This window comes from Carassius auratus, unplaced genomic scaffold (assembly GCF_003368295.1).
Source record: "Carassius auratus strain Wakin unplaced genomic scaffold, ASM336829v1 scaf_tig00039420, whole genome shotgun sequence".
Taxonomy (NCBI): domain Eukaryota; kingdom Metazoa; phylum Chordata; class Actinopteri; order Cypriniformes; family Cyprinidae; genus Carassius; species Carassius auratus.
The window spans coordinates 91234-108993 of NW_020526514.1; the positions used below are offsets into that span (position 1 = coordinate 91234).

At 34.5% G+C, this 17760-nt stretch overlaps 1 protein-coding gene across 1 annotated transcript in view; it reads right to left on the bottom strand.

The window, feature by feature from the left end:
- Positions 1–1078: 1078 nt before the first annotated feature.
- Positions 1079–17760, bottom strand: part of LOC113083912 (paired box protein Pax-2a-like) — a 30386-nt gene continuing 13704 nt past the window's right edge. Inside the window, exons 5-9 of the mRNA XM_026254735.1 lie at positions 12154–12329; positions 7777–7891; positions 4631–4732; positions 3110–3196; positions 1079–2154 (exon numbers count right to left, since the gene is read on the bottom strand). Of these exons, the coding sequence (XP_026110520.1) occupies positions 2081–2154; positions 3110–3196; positions 4631–4732; positions 7777–7891; positions 12154–12329 (554 nt within the window). The 3' untranslated portion in view covers positions 1079–2080. The remainder of the gene's footprint in view (positions 2155–3109; positions 3197–4630; positions 4733–7776; positions 7892–12153; positions 12330–17760) is intronic.

Here is a 17760-nt window from a genome sequence, read left to right on the forward strand (position 1 = left end):
AACTGCTGTGTGTTTCTTTGTGAAGTCTGAGATATTTTACAGTTGTTACTGGTTGGTAGTAATTGTAATAAGTTCATAAAGTAAAGTATTGCTCAGATTAGAAGCTGTTAGATGCATGGTCTTCTCAGAGTATTCCTGTTTGTATTTAACCCATGTGTGTTTGTAACTGCTTGATGAAACCAGACACGAACCAGATTTGATCAGAATGTATTTACAGTCCAGAAATTACATTTCACACAAAATTATTTTAAAAATGATTATTTCACAAAATAGCATAAATAATGAACAAAACAAACATGTCAGTCGTTTTATAGTTTATGCATACAACAGCTTTTCATTGCTCTGCATAGGATTTGTACATATATTGAAACGGTTTTCACTATAATACTGTTTGTACAATGCAACGGCAGACTGTAAAGAAAGATATACATCAACAAAAAGTCTTTGGCAAAAGTACATTCTCTCAACTGTAACATATTAGATGAAAACTAAAGTTGTTTGTCAGAACATGACCTCGAACTGGATCTCAAACAAAAATGTTTTGCAGAATTGCACTTGTTTTAAAGCATTGAACAAAAGGTGTGTGTGTGTGTTACATGGAAACAGCTTGACAATCCCAAAGCAGAGATCTGAAAAGTAAATCATAAAGCCGATAACCAGTGACCGACCCATCTGTTGATTAACTGAACAGCTGCTAACTATTCTGTAAACACATTTGGAGGTTTAAGTGCTTCATCTGATCAGTGGTACATGTTTGTTGCAAAACACTGAGCATCCAATCCAAGCGAAGGGTAAGTTTGTTCACTGCTTATTCACTCAAGACATCTCATATAGAGCACATAACCATAGTGCAAACGATAAGACTGAGGGGAGAATTCACTAAAACACTACTGCATCTGTATTTCAGCACAGACACCTGTGTGCTATTTGCTCATCAGCTCTAAACCAGACTAGTCTTAAAAGTTAGTCATGTATTTTTTTTGTCTGCACAACGGCTTATAACTTTTTTTTTTTTTTTTTTGCATAAGTTCCGAAAAGTTTATGCAAACTGGCTGAAATAATGTTTGCTGTGTTTTGCACAAATCAGGCGCTTACAGGTTCATTCTTAGTGAATTCCCCCCTGAGAATTTAATATGATAAACACAAAAATAATGCATAACGAAGGAAAACAATCCATGCATACTGTAGAGTCCTTAGTGATACTTCTGTCATTATACAAAACAAACAAAAACCTTACAAAATTGTATCTGCGTATAACCAGGTTTTTACAGTTTGATGAAATATTGGTCTCCAGGTTTCTTGTTGGTATCTGATTGTTTCTCACAGAAGTGTGTGAGAGATCTTCTGCTGGCGTTGAGAGGGAGAAGAAGGCCTGTTTGATTTATATTTCCATGCCGAGTACATACTGCATTGAGTGAAAGTTTACTGTGCGATGATGAGTGGAGATTCACTGTATGTTTTTGCACAGTCCAGAGACCCACCGAGAGAGAAACCTATTAGGAGAATCAGGAGAACCATGCGCTGGAAAGGGTTTCTTCCTCGTCAGATGTGTACATCCAGGGTGAACTTGTTCGAATTTTAGGTATTCATTAATAAACATAAACATAGACATTTCTGTGAATTTGGATAGACACTGAAAATTACAAAATCAGCACATTGACAGCATCAAAAATGCTTTTACATATATGAACAATTTTCATTTTAGAAAATGTCCAACCGTTCATTTCCGTGACTATCCAAACAAACAAATACATATATATTTAAGCTAGAACCTCTGTAAGTATGAATACCTATGAATAATATTAATGAGCGGACAAAATATAAAAGTATTAAAAAAGCAGATGTTAATTCTGTTTTAAAAATCATATTTACCCTCAGTCTTTCAGATATACATTTATTGTTCGTTTATCGTTTTTCCCGACTGCTTGAATTGTCGTCGAGATGTTTTTGTTCCTGATTGGTCTGTTCTTCGTCATGTGACTGCAGGAAACCGCTCTGTCCAATCAGCTGCACTGCTCACACTCGCAGAAAATGAAGTCCGAGTCCATGAGCGTGCTGTCTAATTTGGTTTCCGTGGTAACTAGTGGCGGTCATAGGCAGTGGCAGCAGTTGGGGGGGCGGAGCCTCGGGATGCACTATAATAATAGGGGGAACCTGAAAGTTAATAAGAAAGGAATGTACCATTTCAATACACCACGACAATGACTGCATTTTAATAGATTAAATGCATATTTGTTTTATCCATCATATTGTATTGATTTCATGTTTGGCCAGGCTATCAAAATAATTCATGCAAATTCCATCAAATTCTTCATTGCTTGCCATTTTTGCATATGACATAAACTTCAGCCAAGATCCAGGAATTACAAACCAATACAATTGAAATGATTATGTAAATGACTGGATTGTTTTTTTTTTTTTTTTTTTTTTTTAAATAAATAGCTATTTTTATATACCATGTTGCTAATTGTGCAATTACATTAATTACATACTGATTTTTGGTAAATATTCACCCCATAACACTACAAAAGTCATAAATGCAAAAATAACTGTTGCAGATTCATGCGTTTTAGACAGCTAAATGAGAAACATCAATAACATCTGTTAATCCTAAGGGACTGTTAATTAATTTATAGCAAACATATTACTCTCAAAAGACAGTTAACCAGTAAAATTGATTACAATTTATTTTGGAATCATTTAGTAAGCTTTCTAAAACTAATTAACTAACTACTAACAATTATTTATTGTATTATTTTATTTTATTTTTTAATTGACAAGCCTCCATTTTTAGAATTGTTTTTTTAAATGTATGCATTTAATACTTTTTAATAAATAAATTAAATACTTTTTTATTATTATATACATTTTTTAATATATGTCATATGTCAAAGTGTATTTATGTATGTATTTATTTATATATTCAATGATTTATTTAATTGATTGACTGATTGACTGATTGATTGATTGATTGATTGATTGATTGATTGATTGAGGACAGTAGTGTGTAATACAAAGCATCAGTTTTATTGTCTTAACAAATACTGTACCTATGATGTTTTGTCAGAAGCTGTGTTTATCATGTATATTTTTGTGGGATGACACTCACTCAGTATTGCTGGGTTGCTGAATCTCCAGGCTTCGTTGTAGGTTGTGTACTGTGGATGGCTGTAGGGATTCCCTGAAAATTCGCTTCCTGGAAAGGGACACAGACGTACACCTTACAATAATGCACCATCAAGGTTACATCACAGTTGCTGAATCTTTGATCGACTTTGATTTTGACTGATCTATTATGTCTCTTTCTTTTCCAAAGTTTCTCTCTCTGTTGTGTGATTTGATTGTGCAGGAAGAAAGTCAGAGCGTCATGCTGAACAATGTTGGTCCAACGCTGTTTCATTTTTATGGGATAATAAAGAGGTGTTTTTATATGCACCGGTCAGTAAATCTCTCTGTGAAGCAGCACGACTGTAGAGAGCTGCTTCTGCTGCTCTTATTACCTGCAGCCGCTAAAAATAAAGCAAGATCGAACAACATTTTATGAATTAGTTTGAGCTCAGTGATCACAAAATGCCGTTCGTCTGGAAATCTCTTGGACCAGTTAATTCTTTAGTCAATTGAGGTTTGATGGTCTATAGTTAAAGGCTTCCTGCATGCACACACTCACACACACACACACACACGGGTGAAATGCTGCTTCTATGAATGTCTGCAGGCTGCTGGAAACACTACAGGACTGCTTTTATTAAGTCAGATTGGTAACAGTGTCTGGTCAGTTCATAAATGCATGCAGGCCAGTGTAATATTGTATTATTTAAGATTCCATAGATGTAGAACAAGGAATAGATGAAAAATGAAAAATGTGTCATCATTTACTCACTGGAAAGTTGTTCAAGACTTGTATGAATTGCTTTCAGCTGTTGAACACAAAGGAAGATATTTGAAATAATGTTGTTAACTAAAAAGTTGACGTCAAAAAAAGTTGAAATCAATGACAACTGTAAACTTTTTATTTACCAATATTCTTCAAAATACCTTCCTTTGCGATCAGCAGAAAATGAAGAACAATGTGCTCCGACAAAACTACAATATAGTTCAAAAGTTTGGCGTTTGTAAGATTTTTTTACATTTTTGAAAGAAGTCTCTTCTTCTCACCAAGGCTGCATTAATTGTAACAAAAATACGGTAAAAATATTAATATTTTGACATATTATTACAATTTAAAATAAATGAAAATTTTGTAAATGTGTAATTAATTGCTGTGATCAAAGCTGAATTATCAACATCATTGAGTAACAGTATTTATACAAATCAGAAATCTTTTGTAACATTATAAATGTATTTACTGTCACTTTTGATCAGTTTAACGTGTCCTTGCTGAATAAATAAAATATTATCAATCTGGGGCAGATGGGAAAATTACCGGTGCAGGAATTTATTATTTAGTAAACAAAAAAACAAAAAAAAGAAAATCTTAATGATTGAACTTCCTCTGCTGTTTTTTTATGCATTTGAAGATAAATTTAACTCCAGTGCCTTTAAAATAACAATAAAAAAAATGTATTTTGGTGTAAAATAATGTCTTGAGCAGCTAATTTCATTACACCTTTATCTGTCTGGGAATACTGACCAGGAACCATTCCAGCGAGTGTGGACGTAGGGTAGCTGCCCTGTCCGGTGGGTGGGACGTGAGGGGGATATCCAGGTAAGGTCGTGTTGGCCATGTCCCGACCTGCACACATTAATCACACCAACACTCACTTCCTGTGCCATCCATAAACTATAAATCATTCAGCTGATTCTCAATAGATTGCATTTACATTTTGAACTTCACTCTTGCAAATAAAGCCTCTTTTTGATTTTGGCGTCTACGGTGCACGAAGAACATCCATTGGACACAACTCCTTTTGGAATCTTTATTTTAAACAGTGTTGTTGTTGAATTTATTATTTATTTAAATGGCACGGAATCAGAACGTTTGCAGAAACACTGTGTATCAAAGGATTTATTCTTGTCATTTTGGGGTCAGAACGGAGAACAGATGTAAGCAGGGTCATACCGGCCTCGGCTAAACACTCAGTGTCTCTTCTTAGCACGAAGACGCTCCACATTCAGAGCAGTAATTAGGGCTGACGCTTGGCTGTCCTCCCCAACGGCGTGAAGCCTCGACCCGGCCGAGCGCTGGAGGCCTGACACCCCTCACAGACTAATGTTTTTGTTCAGGAAAGGGGAGATGTGGAGGGTTTACTGGGGACGCTGGGGGAAACTTGGCCACCGGTTCAATTCTAATGAGCAGGACAGTGTCCATCAAAGCTCAGCGAGTGTAATTCTGTGTGGACCAGGACGGTTTGCCAATGAGCAGATAACACATGCAGCAAAGAATGCACTTAAACAAGACACAATTTTAGTTTTTAGATAAAGAAAATCTAAAATTCTAGCCACTTTTCTCCAAATATGTTCTGACTCAACTCAAAATTTCAGCAAATTGCTATTTTTAAAACATTGTAAAGAACCTGTAGTTAGGTTAAGGAACTATGATGGTTGGATTATTATTTCTTGCATGTCAATGTCTTTCAGACTTTTCCAGTTTTAGGGATAGAGAATATCTATGTAAAATATGTAAAATATCTTCTTCTACTGTCCATTTTCTCATTCAAGCATGCTTGTTTGAATACTTGAGTATGTTTCTTACTTAACAAATTGCACGACTAGACTAGAACCCTAGTCGTGCAATTTGTTAACAATCTGCCAACATACAAGAAACATACATCCCTTATTGAATTTTCTAAACCAGGGTGACCTTAGTATTATCTGAAAAAGCTGAAAAGCTAACACTTGCTTCATCGCCGCTGTATTAAATTTGCCACGACAGGGACACCTTAATGTTCCAACAAGGAGGCTACGGGAAACGTTTGACCTCTATTTTCTATATTCAGGATGCAGCAATTTATCACCAGGCAAAAAACACGGCACCCTAATTAATTACAACACAGCAAAGGATGTTTGGAGAGCCAAATTGCCCTAATTCCCTGGATCCCTGGTGAAAGTCGTTTGTTATCAAATGTGTGCTCAAAGGTTAGTTTGCTTTTTGTGAAGATGGGATAAGCATTAATTTGTGTGACTAGGAGCGTGGTGCCCTCAGGTACGGACACGGACAGCCAGTTTGTCAGGAGAGAGAGAGAGAAACTACTGCTTCTTTTAAAGTGATAAATACACTGCATTTCTCAGCAGCATTTTCCATATAACTTCAGCAGAAACAGTAAAACAGATCTAGTCTTAAAGCTGTGGACGGTATTTATTTATTTTACTAAATATTTTACTACATTTTACAATATATTACTATAAAATATAATATCAATTTAATGATCACAAATCATATAAATATGCAATTATTTTTTATATAATATTGTATATTTATGTACATTTTTTTGCAGGCAGTAAGGATTTTACATAAATATTTATATAAAGATATAAAATTATATATTTTTATTTATATCAAGAAAGAATTTGCAGCAAACTAATATTTTATTTTATTGAATTTATTGTATTTATTTAGTTGTTTATTTGGTTAGTCAGTTCGTTTTTTAATAGGACGAGATGAGAACAGAAAAGATGTGTATCTGTGACGTGTTCTCCTCTGGCTGCTTCATGAATCATTCATTTTTAATAGATTATGCAAATTCCCTTGCATAAAATCAACAAGATCAATAACTGTGGGCTTTTTAATTGGGGTTGGGAAACAGTTTAAGGATGAGTGTAATCTGTGTATCTTTTCCCGTTAAGGAAACTATTCATCTGAACGTCGGATCTCAGCCTAACCGGTGGAAATCATTTAAATATTTTTTTTGTTTTGCTTCACAATTTCTATTTAGTAAGTTTATCATGCATGTTTGAGCTGGAATACTTTCATATTTAGTGCTAGTGCAAGTCGTTCCAAACCCAAATGCAAAACTGGTGCATTATATGTCATACGGACTATTTTTCTACAGAATAAAGTAAGTTATTTGGATTGAATGTAAGGCTCATGAAGGAAAGTAAATGATCACAGATAAACCTGATTGTTATATTCATACCTGATTAATATAAATAACACACAAATCTGTTGTGACGTGAAACTACTATGAAACAGATCATCAGTTCATCAACTACAAACCACCATTCTCTCTCTCTCTCTCTAGCTTTCTGTCACCAGCCAAACACACACACACAAACACACAAACACACACACACACACAGTAATGGCTTTTGCATAATTATGTGAATTTTAATAAAAGTGGTGTGTATTTATCTTTGACCTGAAGACGGTCGTAAAACTGTCAGTAAACTTCACACATTTCACATTAATAACTGGCACAACAAGCACCCTACGTTTTAATTAACCGTCCCATCATTTATTATTAACAAGAGCGAGCGAGCGAGAGAGAGAGAGAGAGAGAAACAAACACCCCACGTGCCCTGTCTGCCATGAGCAAATGATGAATATGTTTATGTAAATGTTAATATTTGATATCATTTTGAAGCTCAGCGCTGTGAAAGAGAAGTTAAGGAACAAACGTCCTCTGCGCAGAAACTCGTTAGTCTGAAGCGGGTTTCATTGCATTCGTTATAAGACCAATATCACATGAGAGTTTTAAAACTATAGAGATCTAATTAATGCATGTAGATAAAACATGACTGACTTTATGTCTAATTTGATTTCTAAGTTAGAAAGCATATTCAGTGCATTATTATAATTGCACTGAATGGTGGTGAATGGGACAGATCATGTGATCTTACCTACAGGGTAGCTCTGTGACACGCTGGCGCTCAGGTCAGAGGTCGTGCCGGAGGATAAACTGCGTTTGACTTCATCCAGACCTGCGTTTAGTGCAGGGAGGCTGTATTCACTCGCCTGCAGACCAGAGGAACATCAAGATCATCTCAGCATCGCTCAACACAGAGTATACAGTACCAGCCTTCATTATGCTACTGACACAGTCTGACCTCGGACCGGATCTACAACAGTCTGATACAGAGAGAGACTCGAACCTAGGACCGTATCTACAGACTACAATATCACAGACTTCTGGTTGAGCTCTTTATACTCGGGTCAGTCATTAACAACCTAGAAACTAGCAGAACACCTTACAGCAACCATATAATAATAATAATAATAATAATAATAATAATAATAATAATAATAATAATAATAATAATAATAATAATAATAATAATAATAATAATAAAAATAATAATAATAATAATAATAATAATAATAATAATAATAATAATAATAATAATAATAATAATAAAACAGATACAAAAAATGTTACCACATAGTAATAACCCTTGCTATTTTAATATTATTTATATACCATAATTATTCTGAATTAACTTTTATTTTATATTTTCAGTTTTCATTTAAATGCATTTATATTTGTTCAGTTTTCATTTTTTATTTTTTATTTATGTGCTTTAATCATTTTTATTATTTTTACATTACTATTTTTTATTTATTTATTTCAGTTTTAGTTTTAATTAAGTTTTAGATTTTATTTATTACAAGCTAGTCATTTCAGTCATTTTCCAAGGCAACATTTCTAATTTTTATTTTCAATGTTTTTTTTAATAAAACTATTTATTTATTTATTTATTTTTACTTCCGCTTTAGTTTGAATTTAATCCAGTTAGTAATTTTAGTGTTTTAACACAAACTTTAATGTGTCAATTGCCAAGCCAACATTTCTCATTTTTATATATATATATATTTTTTAAATCTAATATTTATATTTTAATTTTAGCTTAAACTGTGTTTTTAGTAGGTTTAGTTAATGATAACCTATCAACCCCTCACAGCATCCTCCTAATCTTATAAAACACCTTTATTTTGCTACAACAAGCAATCTTTTGAGGTAGTTGTACTTGCTTTTCCTGGAAACTAAAAAAGATGACCAGTTGTTATGAATTTAAATTGAGTTCACCTCCTTCTATAAATAAGATCATTTCTAAAGTGTTGTTTTAGCCTTTGCTGAATCACTTATGGTTGCAATGCCCGTTTCAGAAATGACATTGATAAGATTTATGATTTTCACAACCCCCTTCCATTACAGACATGTTCCTCAGACCGTGTCAGCAGATGGGGGGGATTTTTTTTTCTTTTTTTAACTCTTTTGTTATTTAATGAGATGAGACTTCCGGCGTCTGCATGTTGAGAATGTCTGTCCAAAGTGTGTGTGTGTGTGTGTGTGTGTGTGTCACAGGAAGGCCCCTGACCCCAGCCATGTCTGTCTCTATCACAGATAAACTCTAATTGTGGGCTACAACTGTTAGCGGCGGCCCTGCCTGATGTTCCTCTCTTTTCGGTGGAGGCTGTGGAGCAGAACAGGCTTTTCTCATGCAGATGGAGGGGAGAGTGAAAAGGATGAGCACATGGCTGGCAGAAGTGTGGGAGGAGAGCCTATCTCATTCAGCATCTCCAGAATGGCTTTTTAATGCCTCTTAACACAACCAAACCCCTGGCTCTGCTCCAGAAGCGAAGATCTATTCTTTTGGCCAAAAGGGAAGGCAAAACCAAAGCAATGCACTGCGACAAGCTCAGTGAAAATCTATAATATATAATATAAAATATATCTAAAAATAAACAAATAATCAATTATTTAGCTTTATATATTTTTATCTCACTGAGCTCAAATGTATGTATATATATATATATATATATATATATATATATATATATATATATATATATATATATATATATATATATATATATATATATATATATATATATATATATATATATATATATACACACATATATATTTTCAGTAGCCAAAAAATAATAACAATGGAAAAAAATTAATAATAATGTTAAAAACAAATTGTTAACAAATTGCAATTGTTAAAATTGACTACACATGAGGAGCACTATTTTTGCCGCACGTAAAATATAAAATAAAGTAAATATAAGCATGGTTCAAAAAATTTATTTTAATTTTGTAACGTTACATATTTAAAAATGTAACAGGATTTTCAAAAAGAAAAAAATATCCATGGGGAAAAATGTTTTTATGTGCACCAGGGTTATTATAGTAAACTAAAAAATAATAAAACACATAAATTAATTTATTAATTAAATAAATGTTAACTGAAATAAAATATATACTAATAAAAATATGGATGCATTTAAAAAAAATAATTAAATAACAAAAACACAAAATTACTAAAAAAAGAAAAAAATACTAAAATAAAACATGCATTTCACATGAATTGTGCTATTTCTTTATTAGTTGCTGGCATGTAGATCACTTATGGGATTCCATTGCAGTTATCAAGAACCCTTAGAAGGCAGCTACCTATAAGCAGCAACAGACAGCAAGGCAGCTCACTAGGTTTGGGACAGAGCCACTAATACCCCGACACAGAGAGAGAGAGAGAGAGAGAGAGAGAGAGAGAAGGAAAAATAGAAGGTGGTCTGGTTTTGGGGATAACAAAGGAGGAAAAAAAGAAAGAAGGTCTATGAAGAGAGAAAATAGTCTGATTAATATTGCTTTAAATTAAAACTGATTTTTCTAGAGCGTTCCGTTCGCCCATTTTTTCCTTCAAAGGCTCTCCGTGTTTCCTTCGTCTTTTCCCCCTCTTTTTAATACCCTCTTTGACGGCCTTTGTGATTGCGAGTCATTTCCAATTCATTTCAGTATTGATCTTGCAGTGAAAATCAGTTTTGTAATTAGCTGCAAATTAGGCCTTCTTCTGGAGGTGAGTGCTGTCGGCCTGATTAATCGGCGGAGTAATGTCTCCCGATCGCACCCAAATTAAAATGAACTCAATTAGGCCGTTGCCTTTGCTTTATGGCTCCGACTTGCTCTTTCGGGGAGAGAAATTAATCGTCACTTGTTGTTTAGTATCCTAATGAAAGTAAATAAAGGTTATCCATTATAATAAATCCTGCACTTTTCATTCAAAATTGTGCATAAAGTGTTTCATATGCTACTGTTTGCGTGTACTAATTGCTAGCATTGTTCTTGTGCGACTGTTTGTCCATATTTAGATTTTGTAAACAGCATTGAGGTAGCCGTACAGGAAATGACATCATTTCTCATGTGCAGCTGAGAGGGTGGTAGCTCATCTCGTGTTGTTTTTCCTGAGAATCTATTTCTTATTTCCATCAGAAAATCAATAAACGGAGGGAGTTCTGCTCTTTGATCCTCAGTGCATCACTGCGACACTTACTGAGAAACAACACGTATATTCATAAACACACAGACATAGAAGTAAAAACTGAAATAGCATTGGAAGCATCTCTTAAATACTGTAGTTTGCATAGACATAAAGAAACACCATGGTATTGTTTTGTTTATTTTTACATTTACCATGTTTTACTATGCTTTATTATTATTATATTTTGTGGAAACTGTGATACACCACCATTAAACAGTTTGGGGTGCATAATATTTGGTTTTTAAACAAAGAGAGATAAATTAATATTTTATTAAGGAAGCATGCATTAAATTACTCAAAAGTGCCAGTAAAGAAATGCATAATGTTACAAAAGATTAATATTTTAAATAAATGCTATTATTTTGAACTGTCTTTTCATCCAACAATCCTAAAAATAAAAAATAAAAAATCATGATTTACACAAAAATATTAAGCATTGATAATAATAATGGGAATCATTATGAATAACTGAGCACCAAATCAGCGTATCATGATTTCTGAAGATCATGTGAGACTGAAGACTGGAGGAACGATGCTGAAAATACAGCACTGCATCATAGGAATAATTTCATTTTATAATATATTTAAATAGAAAACAGTACTTTTAAATTGTAAAAAAAAAAAATCATTATATTACTGTATTTTTGATCTAAAAAATGTAGCCTTGGTGAGCAGAATAATAATAATAATAATAATAATAATAATAATAATAATAATAATAATAATAATAATAATAATATATATATATATATATATATATATATATATATATATATATATATATATGTTTAATTAATCCAAATTTTCACCTTGTGTATATCATGGTATTAGTATTGGATACAATTTTGTACCGTAGTACACTGCTATATTTTTGTAAGGATAAATAAGGCTGAATATCAATATAATTCCAGATGCAGCCTCACACACACAGGACAGAAGGTAACGTCCACCGACCTGCTCTGGTTTGATGTGTTCAGGAGTGGGAAAGACGTCTGGGAATGCCGGTCTCTCGAACACTCGGTCCAGAGCCTCTAACTGCTGCTGGGTGAAGGCATCGGCTCGCAGGTGTTTCCTCAGGCTCTCCACGCTGCCCTGAGAATCATTGCTCTGCGCTGAACCCTCAGATCCGTCTGCACACACACAAAACAGCCTTCTAGATTCAACAACAGCTACATGCTGCAAAAATATCCTAGAATCTGACTGAGGACCTTCAGAGCCACAAGAGCGAAGGTCACATTTCAGATTGTTTGAGATTTCCTCATATAGAGAACGGGAGGCCTCCGTTGTCCCTCAGCTGCTAAAACCAAAGAAATATCACGCTTAGAGTAATGCATTTACAATGGATGGCAATGGAAGACCTTCCTGGGGGGTTTAAAATCAGAAATGTGCAACTTCTATATCAGAACATCGTTGAAATAGTCCATGTGACATCAGCATGTATCGTGGTACTCTTGTGGAAACATGACGAAGACTTAGATGGAAGAGAAGAAATTGTTGAATAAAGTCACTATTTATATTTTATTTGCACACAAAAGTATTCTCGTAGCTTTATAACATTACGGCTGAACCACTGATGTCTCTGATGGTGAAGATGAACAAAGTTTTATGGGTTTGGATCGACATGAATTAATGACAGTTTTCATTTTTTGGGTGAACTATCCCTTTAAAAGACTTGTTTAACAGTCGTTAAAATGACCTTTTTTCAGCTTTAGGTCTTCATTTCTAGGCAGATGAACAATCTCAGTAACATCTTTACTCATAGATGTTTCATTTTTTTTTCAGGTTTTTTTGATGGATGTAACAGGAGTTTTCACAGAAAAGGTTAGTATGATCTTATCACATTAGTCTAACAATGAGGCTGTGCTTTCAAAACTGACTACTAAATGCAATCCTACTTATTTTTCTAGACTGAAGGTAAAATGTATTTGACATTGTATTGTCATATCATCTTTTTTAATTAATTTAAAGATGCATTTAACCAGAAATATTCCTGTAATACACATAAAACGTTTATTTTTTCTTCTTCTTCTTTTTTTTCTAGATATGCAGGCAGTATTTCTAGATCATTAATATCTTCAGAGGGGAAATGAATCAATGTTAAAACTCAAGCATCGCTTATTATAAAAGCTGTTTGTGTACTGGTATCACATTAGCCTATTCATTTGTTGTGAATAATCAGATTTTATGGCTTATATCAAATAAGTAAATCAAATCGGATTAATTACCTTTCATTTATGAAGTATTTAATTTAATGGATTATCCAATAACAGGCATTTACACATGCTATTTAGCATATGCACCAATTATATTTGAATTACCAGCAAGCAAGAAAAAAAAAAATAATAATAGAAAGTATAGTACAGTATAGTACTTATTGTTAGTGTTATGTGTATATTAATGCTATCTAAACTCTTTGGCCGTATCCTTCTTGTATAGCCCTGTATTAGCTGTATGTGTGTTTGTGTGTACATTTACACAATGCATTACATGCTCATCTCTCCTGTTTTCTCCAGGCGTGTGCAACACTGATTTAATTCTCCAAACCCTCTTTACTCTGAAGCTGTTATCCAAACACACACCTGAAGAAAACCTCTGCTGTTATTGTTCAATCCTTTTACAAACTGCACTTTCTCTCGGTTTTCCTCTGACCTGATTACCCTTGTGCTGAGTAAAAACCTTCCTCTCTCTCTCGCTCTCTCTCTTCTCCTTTTCACCCATGCCAAAACACTTTGGTGCTCCTTTAAATATCTTCACATCCCGCCTTCACGTCTCCTCACAGATCTGTCACTCTACATTCACAGTGTATTATGTTCTCTGTGTGGCCCAGTGTGATTTATGACATGCTCTGCTTCTATTGATTGACCCAAGAGAGAGATGACCTGAGAAAAATGTACTTTTATTTTCTTCAGACATTAAGCAAAACAATACTATATATATTATATATAAACAAATCCTGTTTTCCCTTTTAACTAGAAGAATCATGAAAAAAAGTATCACAGTTCATACAAAATATTAAGCAGCTTAGCTGAATATAAACATTGATAACAATCATTAATGTTTCTTGAGCAGCAAATATAGAATCAGCATATTATAATAATTTCTGAAGATCGTGTGATCATGTGTAATGATGCTGAAAATACAGCTGCACATCACAGGAATAGAATACATTTTACAATACATTCACATAGAAAACCATCATTTCATTTATAACGTCACGAGTTTTATAACTGTTTTTGCTGTATTTTTGATCAAACAAATGCAGCCTTGCTGAGCATAAGAGACTTCTTTCAAAACATTCAAAATCTTACCCAAACGTATATCACTAAAAGAAAAATCAATCAATCAATCAAAAATCTTCACTACATAAACTGATTTGTTTTGTTTTGTTTTATAGTAATCAAGAATCAGTAAGAAGAGAGATGAAGGGATAAACCGAAAGAGAATGGAAGAGAAAGAGAGAGGGATGGAAGGATGGATGGATGGATGGAGTGATAGAGGCTCAGGATGGAATGAAGTGTTGATGAGTATCCTGTCCCAGCTCATCGTGTCTATAATACTCTTCTTGATCGCACGTTTTTCACTGCAGCTGAATTCAATTGATCAATCATGTCTGTCTGATGGCATCATTTCAGCTGGTTATTACCACTGCGCTTGTCACGGTGACCTTTTCTTTCTGCACAGCTCTCTCTCTCTCTCTCTCTCTCTCTTTCTCTCTATTAGGGTATTGCTATACTGTTGTTAGGATGCTCTTTGTAGTTGCCACGGTCTTGCATTTTGTTTCCAGGTTACACTCTGTGTTGATAAAATGTTGTGTTTTTTTTAGCATGCTAATATGTTAGTTTCTAGGTACTGCATCCTCTAGTCTTTGAGCAACAGTGATAGTGATGCTTGATTTAGCCGTGTGTTTTTCCCTCTCCAGTCTGTTAAAACTATATGTTTTCTGAGCAGGAGCTCTGTTTGGACAGCTCCCACGGGGGTCCTTGAGGTGGAGTGGGTATTTGCTGTATCGGGCGCAAGGGCAAATTAAGTCATTAATTAGGTGCCATTAGGGAGCCTGGGCCACAAACCTGATCAATACAACTGCATTTGTCGTTCCCACCAGTGACAATAGCTTCCCACTCACTGGATGAGCAACATGCACATGTGCACCAATTACTGCTCTGGCTTGCTGTGTTGTTTTGGCAGGAGCGATGTGCGTAACACTTCAGCTGCTTCGAGAAAATCAACCACTGAATCCACATGTGACTCCTACTGTGACCAGGAACCAACATCATTATATTACTGCAAAATCGGTAAAAAAAAACAAGCAACTGAAACAATACTACAGGGAGTATTAGACGTAGATATTGACACTCTCTGGAAAAAAGGTACAAAAGTTGTTACTGGGGTGGTGACTAATATGCATAATTTAGTTACACTTTAGAAACAAATATTTACCTGTGATGTACTAAGATGCACCCTTTAGAGGTAAATAAGGTACAAATGTGTACATTTTGAAAGTGTACCATCCCGGTGACAGCTTTTGTACTTTTTTTCTTATGAGAATGAAGTCTTCAGAAGTTTCCGGCACATGCTGTAAACGGTAGACCAATCGCGACAGACTGGGCCATCTGACCAATCAGAGCGGAGCAGGTTCTCAGAAGGGAGGGGTTTAGAGAGATTAAATCCTAGAAATGTTTTGAACAAATCATTTGGCAATCATTGGAAAATGTGGTGATATTAAATGCATATTTTGAGAAAACTAAAGCATTTTTGACATTGGATGCATGTCAGGCTATTGTAGGAGACTCCCAAAACAATATTAGTGATCTTAACAATGGCATAACAGAGGCACTTTAAGACACTTTAGCGGAGCTTAGTCTCCAATACATTTCAATTTGTGTCTCATAAGGGTTTGCAACACCATGCAAAATTACTTAATTTTCATTTTTGCATTAACTATTGCATTACTCCCTCCACCTTTGCACAATTTCTTCTCTATTTTGTTACCAAACTGCAGTTGATCAAGACAATCACTGGGTTTCTTCAGTCACAGAATGAGACCGTGTTTCCTCCGATCAGCAGTGTTGGGGGTAATGCATTACAAGTAGTGCAAGTTAAGTAATCAGATTAGTAATTTTTTTTAAGTAATCTAGTAAAGCAACCTATTACTTTTTAATTTACAAGCTACTTTTTTAAATAAGTAGTTTTTCCATTTATTGACATTAATTACCTTTTATGAGTGTAATGCAATTTTGTAATGCATTCATTTTAAAAGTAACTTTCTCAACATTACCCATTAGTGCTTATGTAATGCTTTCACCTGGAGCCTCAGTGGCACCGTCTTTGAGGCGCTGGTGCACAGTCGCAATGTGTGCTGCCCTGCTGCTGGGGTATTGATCTGCAACTGAGTGGAGCGGATTCCTTTTGACGTGAGTCAGTATTAAGACTGAGGTAACGAGGGAGCGCGCTCTCTCAGAGCAGATAAGCAACTCCATAACGCTGCAGGATTCACACCCACAGGGCCTGACCCCATGGGAAAGAGAGAGAGAGAGAAACTGCACTCTATGGGCTTCTCTTATGGGTCCACATCAGGACCTGACTTTCTAAGTGGAGAACCAATACAGTATCAAAAAAATAAACTAGGGCTTTGCATACTTCATAGTACAGACTTAAAGTACATACTTCCTCATATTTTGAATGTGTGTTAAGGCTGTACAGAGGTATAAAGACGCTTTCAGGTGCACCATTTGCTTCTAAGCATCTAGAGAAAATGATTTCCTTAATTATGCAATCCAAATTTTGGCCTCAGTTTTTTACCTTGAAAAACCTGAAAAATAATACACTTTTCCTTTTCCAGTGGTTTATTGTTGGCAAAACTAGCCTAAGAAAAAAAAAAAAAAAAAAAAAAAACATGTACCAATGAAATTATGGAGATAATGTTAGAATAATATTTTGGAATTAGTTTGTTGTTGGCAAAATTAGCTTTAATAGCATATACAGTACAGACGTGCTATTGAAAACACACTGGAATTATTATAGCATCCGTGGATCTTTTGGTCATGCTTATTTTCATGGTTAAAGCATGTTAATATGTTTAATATTTGTGAATTGCAAGTTGTAACCCGTTATATTCACCATGCATAAGACAAATGTGTTGATTATAATGGAACTGTTCTTGTTTTGTTACTTTGTGACATTACGTTTACTGAAGAAACTAGATATATATATATATAAAAAAATAACAATATGCAGATAAATTGTAAATTCTATTTGAAGATCTTTTTGTGCTTATGTTTATTTTTGTAATATCTTATTTATAGGATTCTTTTACCTAATGATTAGGAAAATAAAAACACATATTCACAATGTGAGCTGAATCTGCGCAGCTCCAGCTCGCTCTCTCCTCCGTGGTGTCTTGGGTTGGCCGGTGTAAAACTGCTCTCATCTTTTTAATGGTCTGCTCTTATGAGACAGCTGTAAAGGGGGGTGCTGGGATGTGTGGATGTTAGATGTTAATTTGTGCCGTAATAGCTTTTCTCGGCGGAATTGCAAATTCTCTTAAATGTCACTTGCAGCATC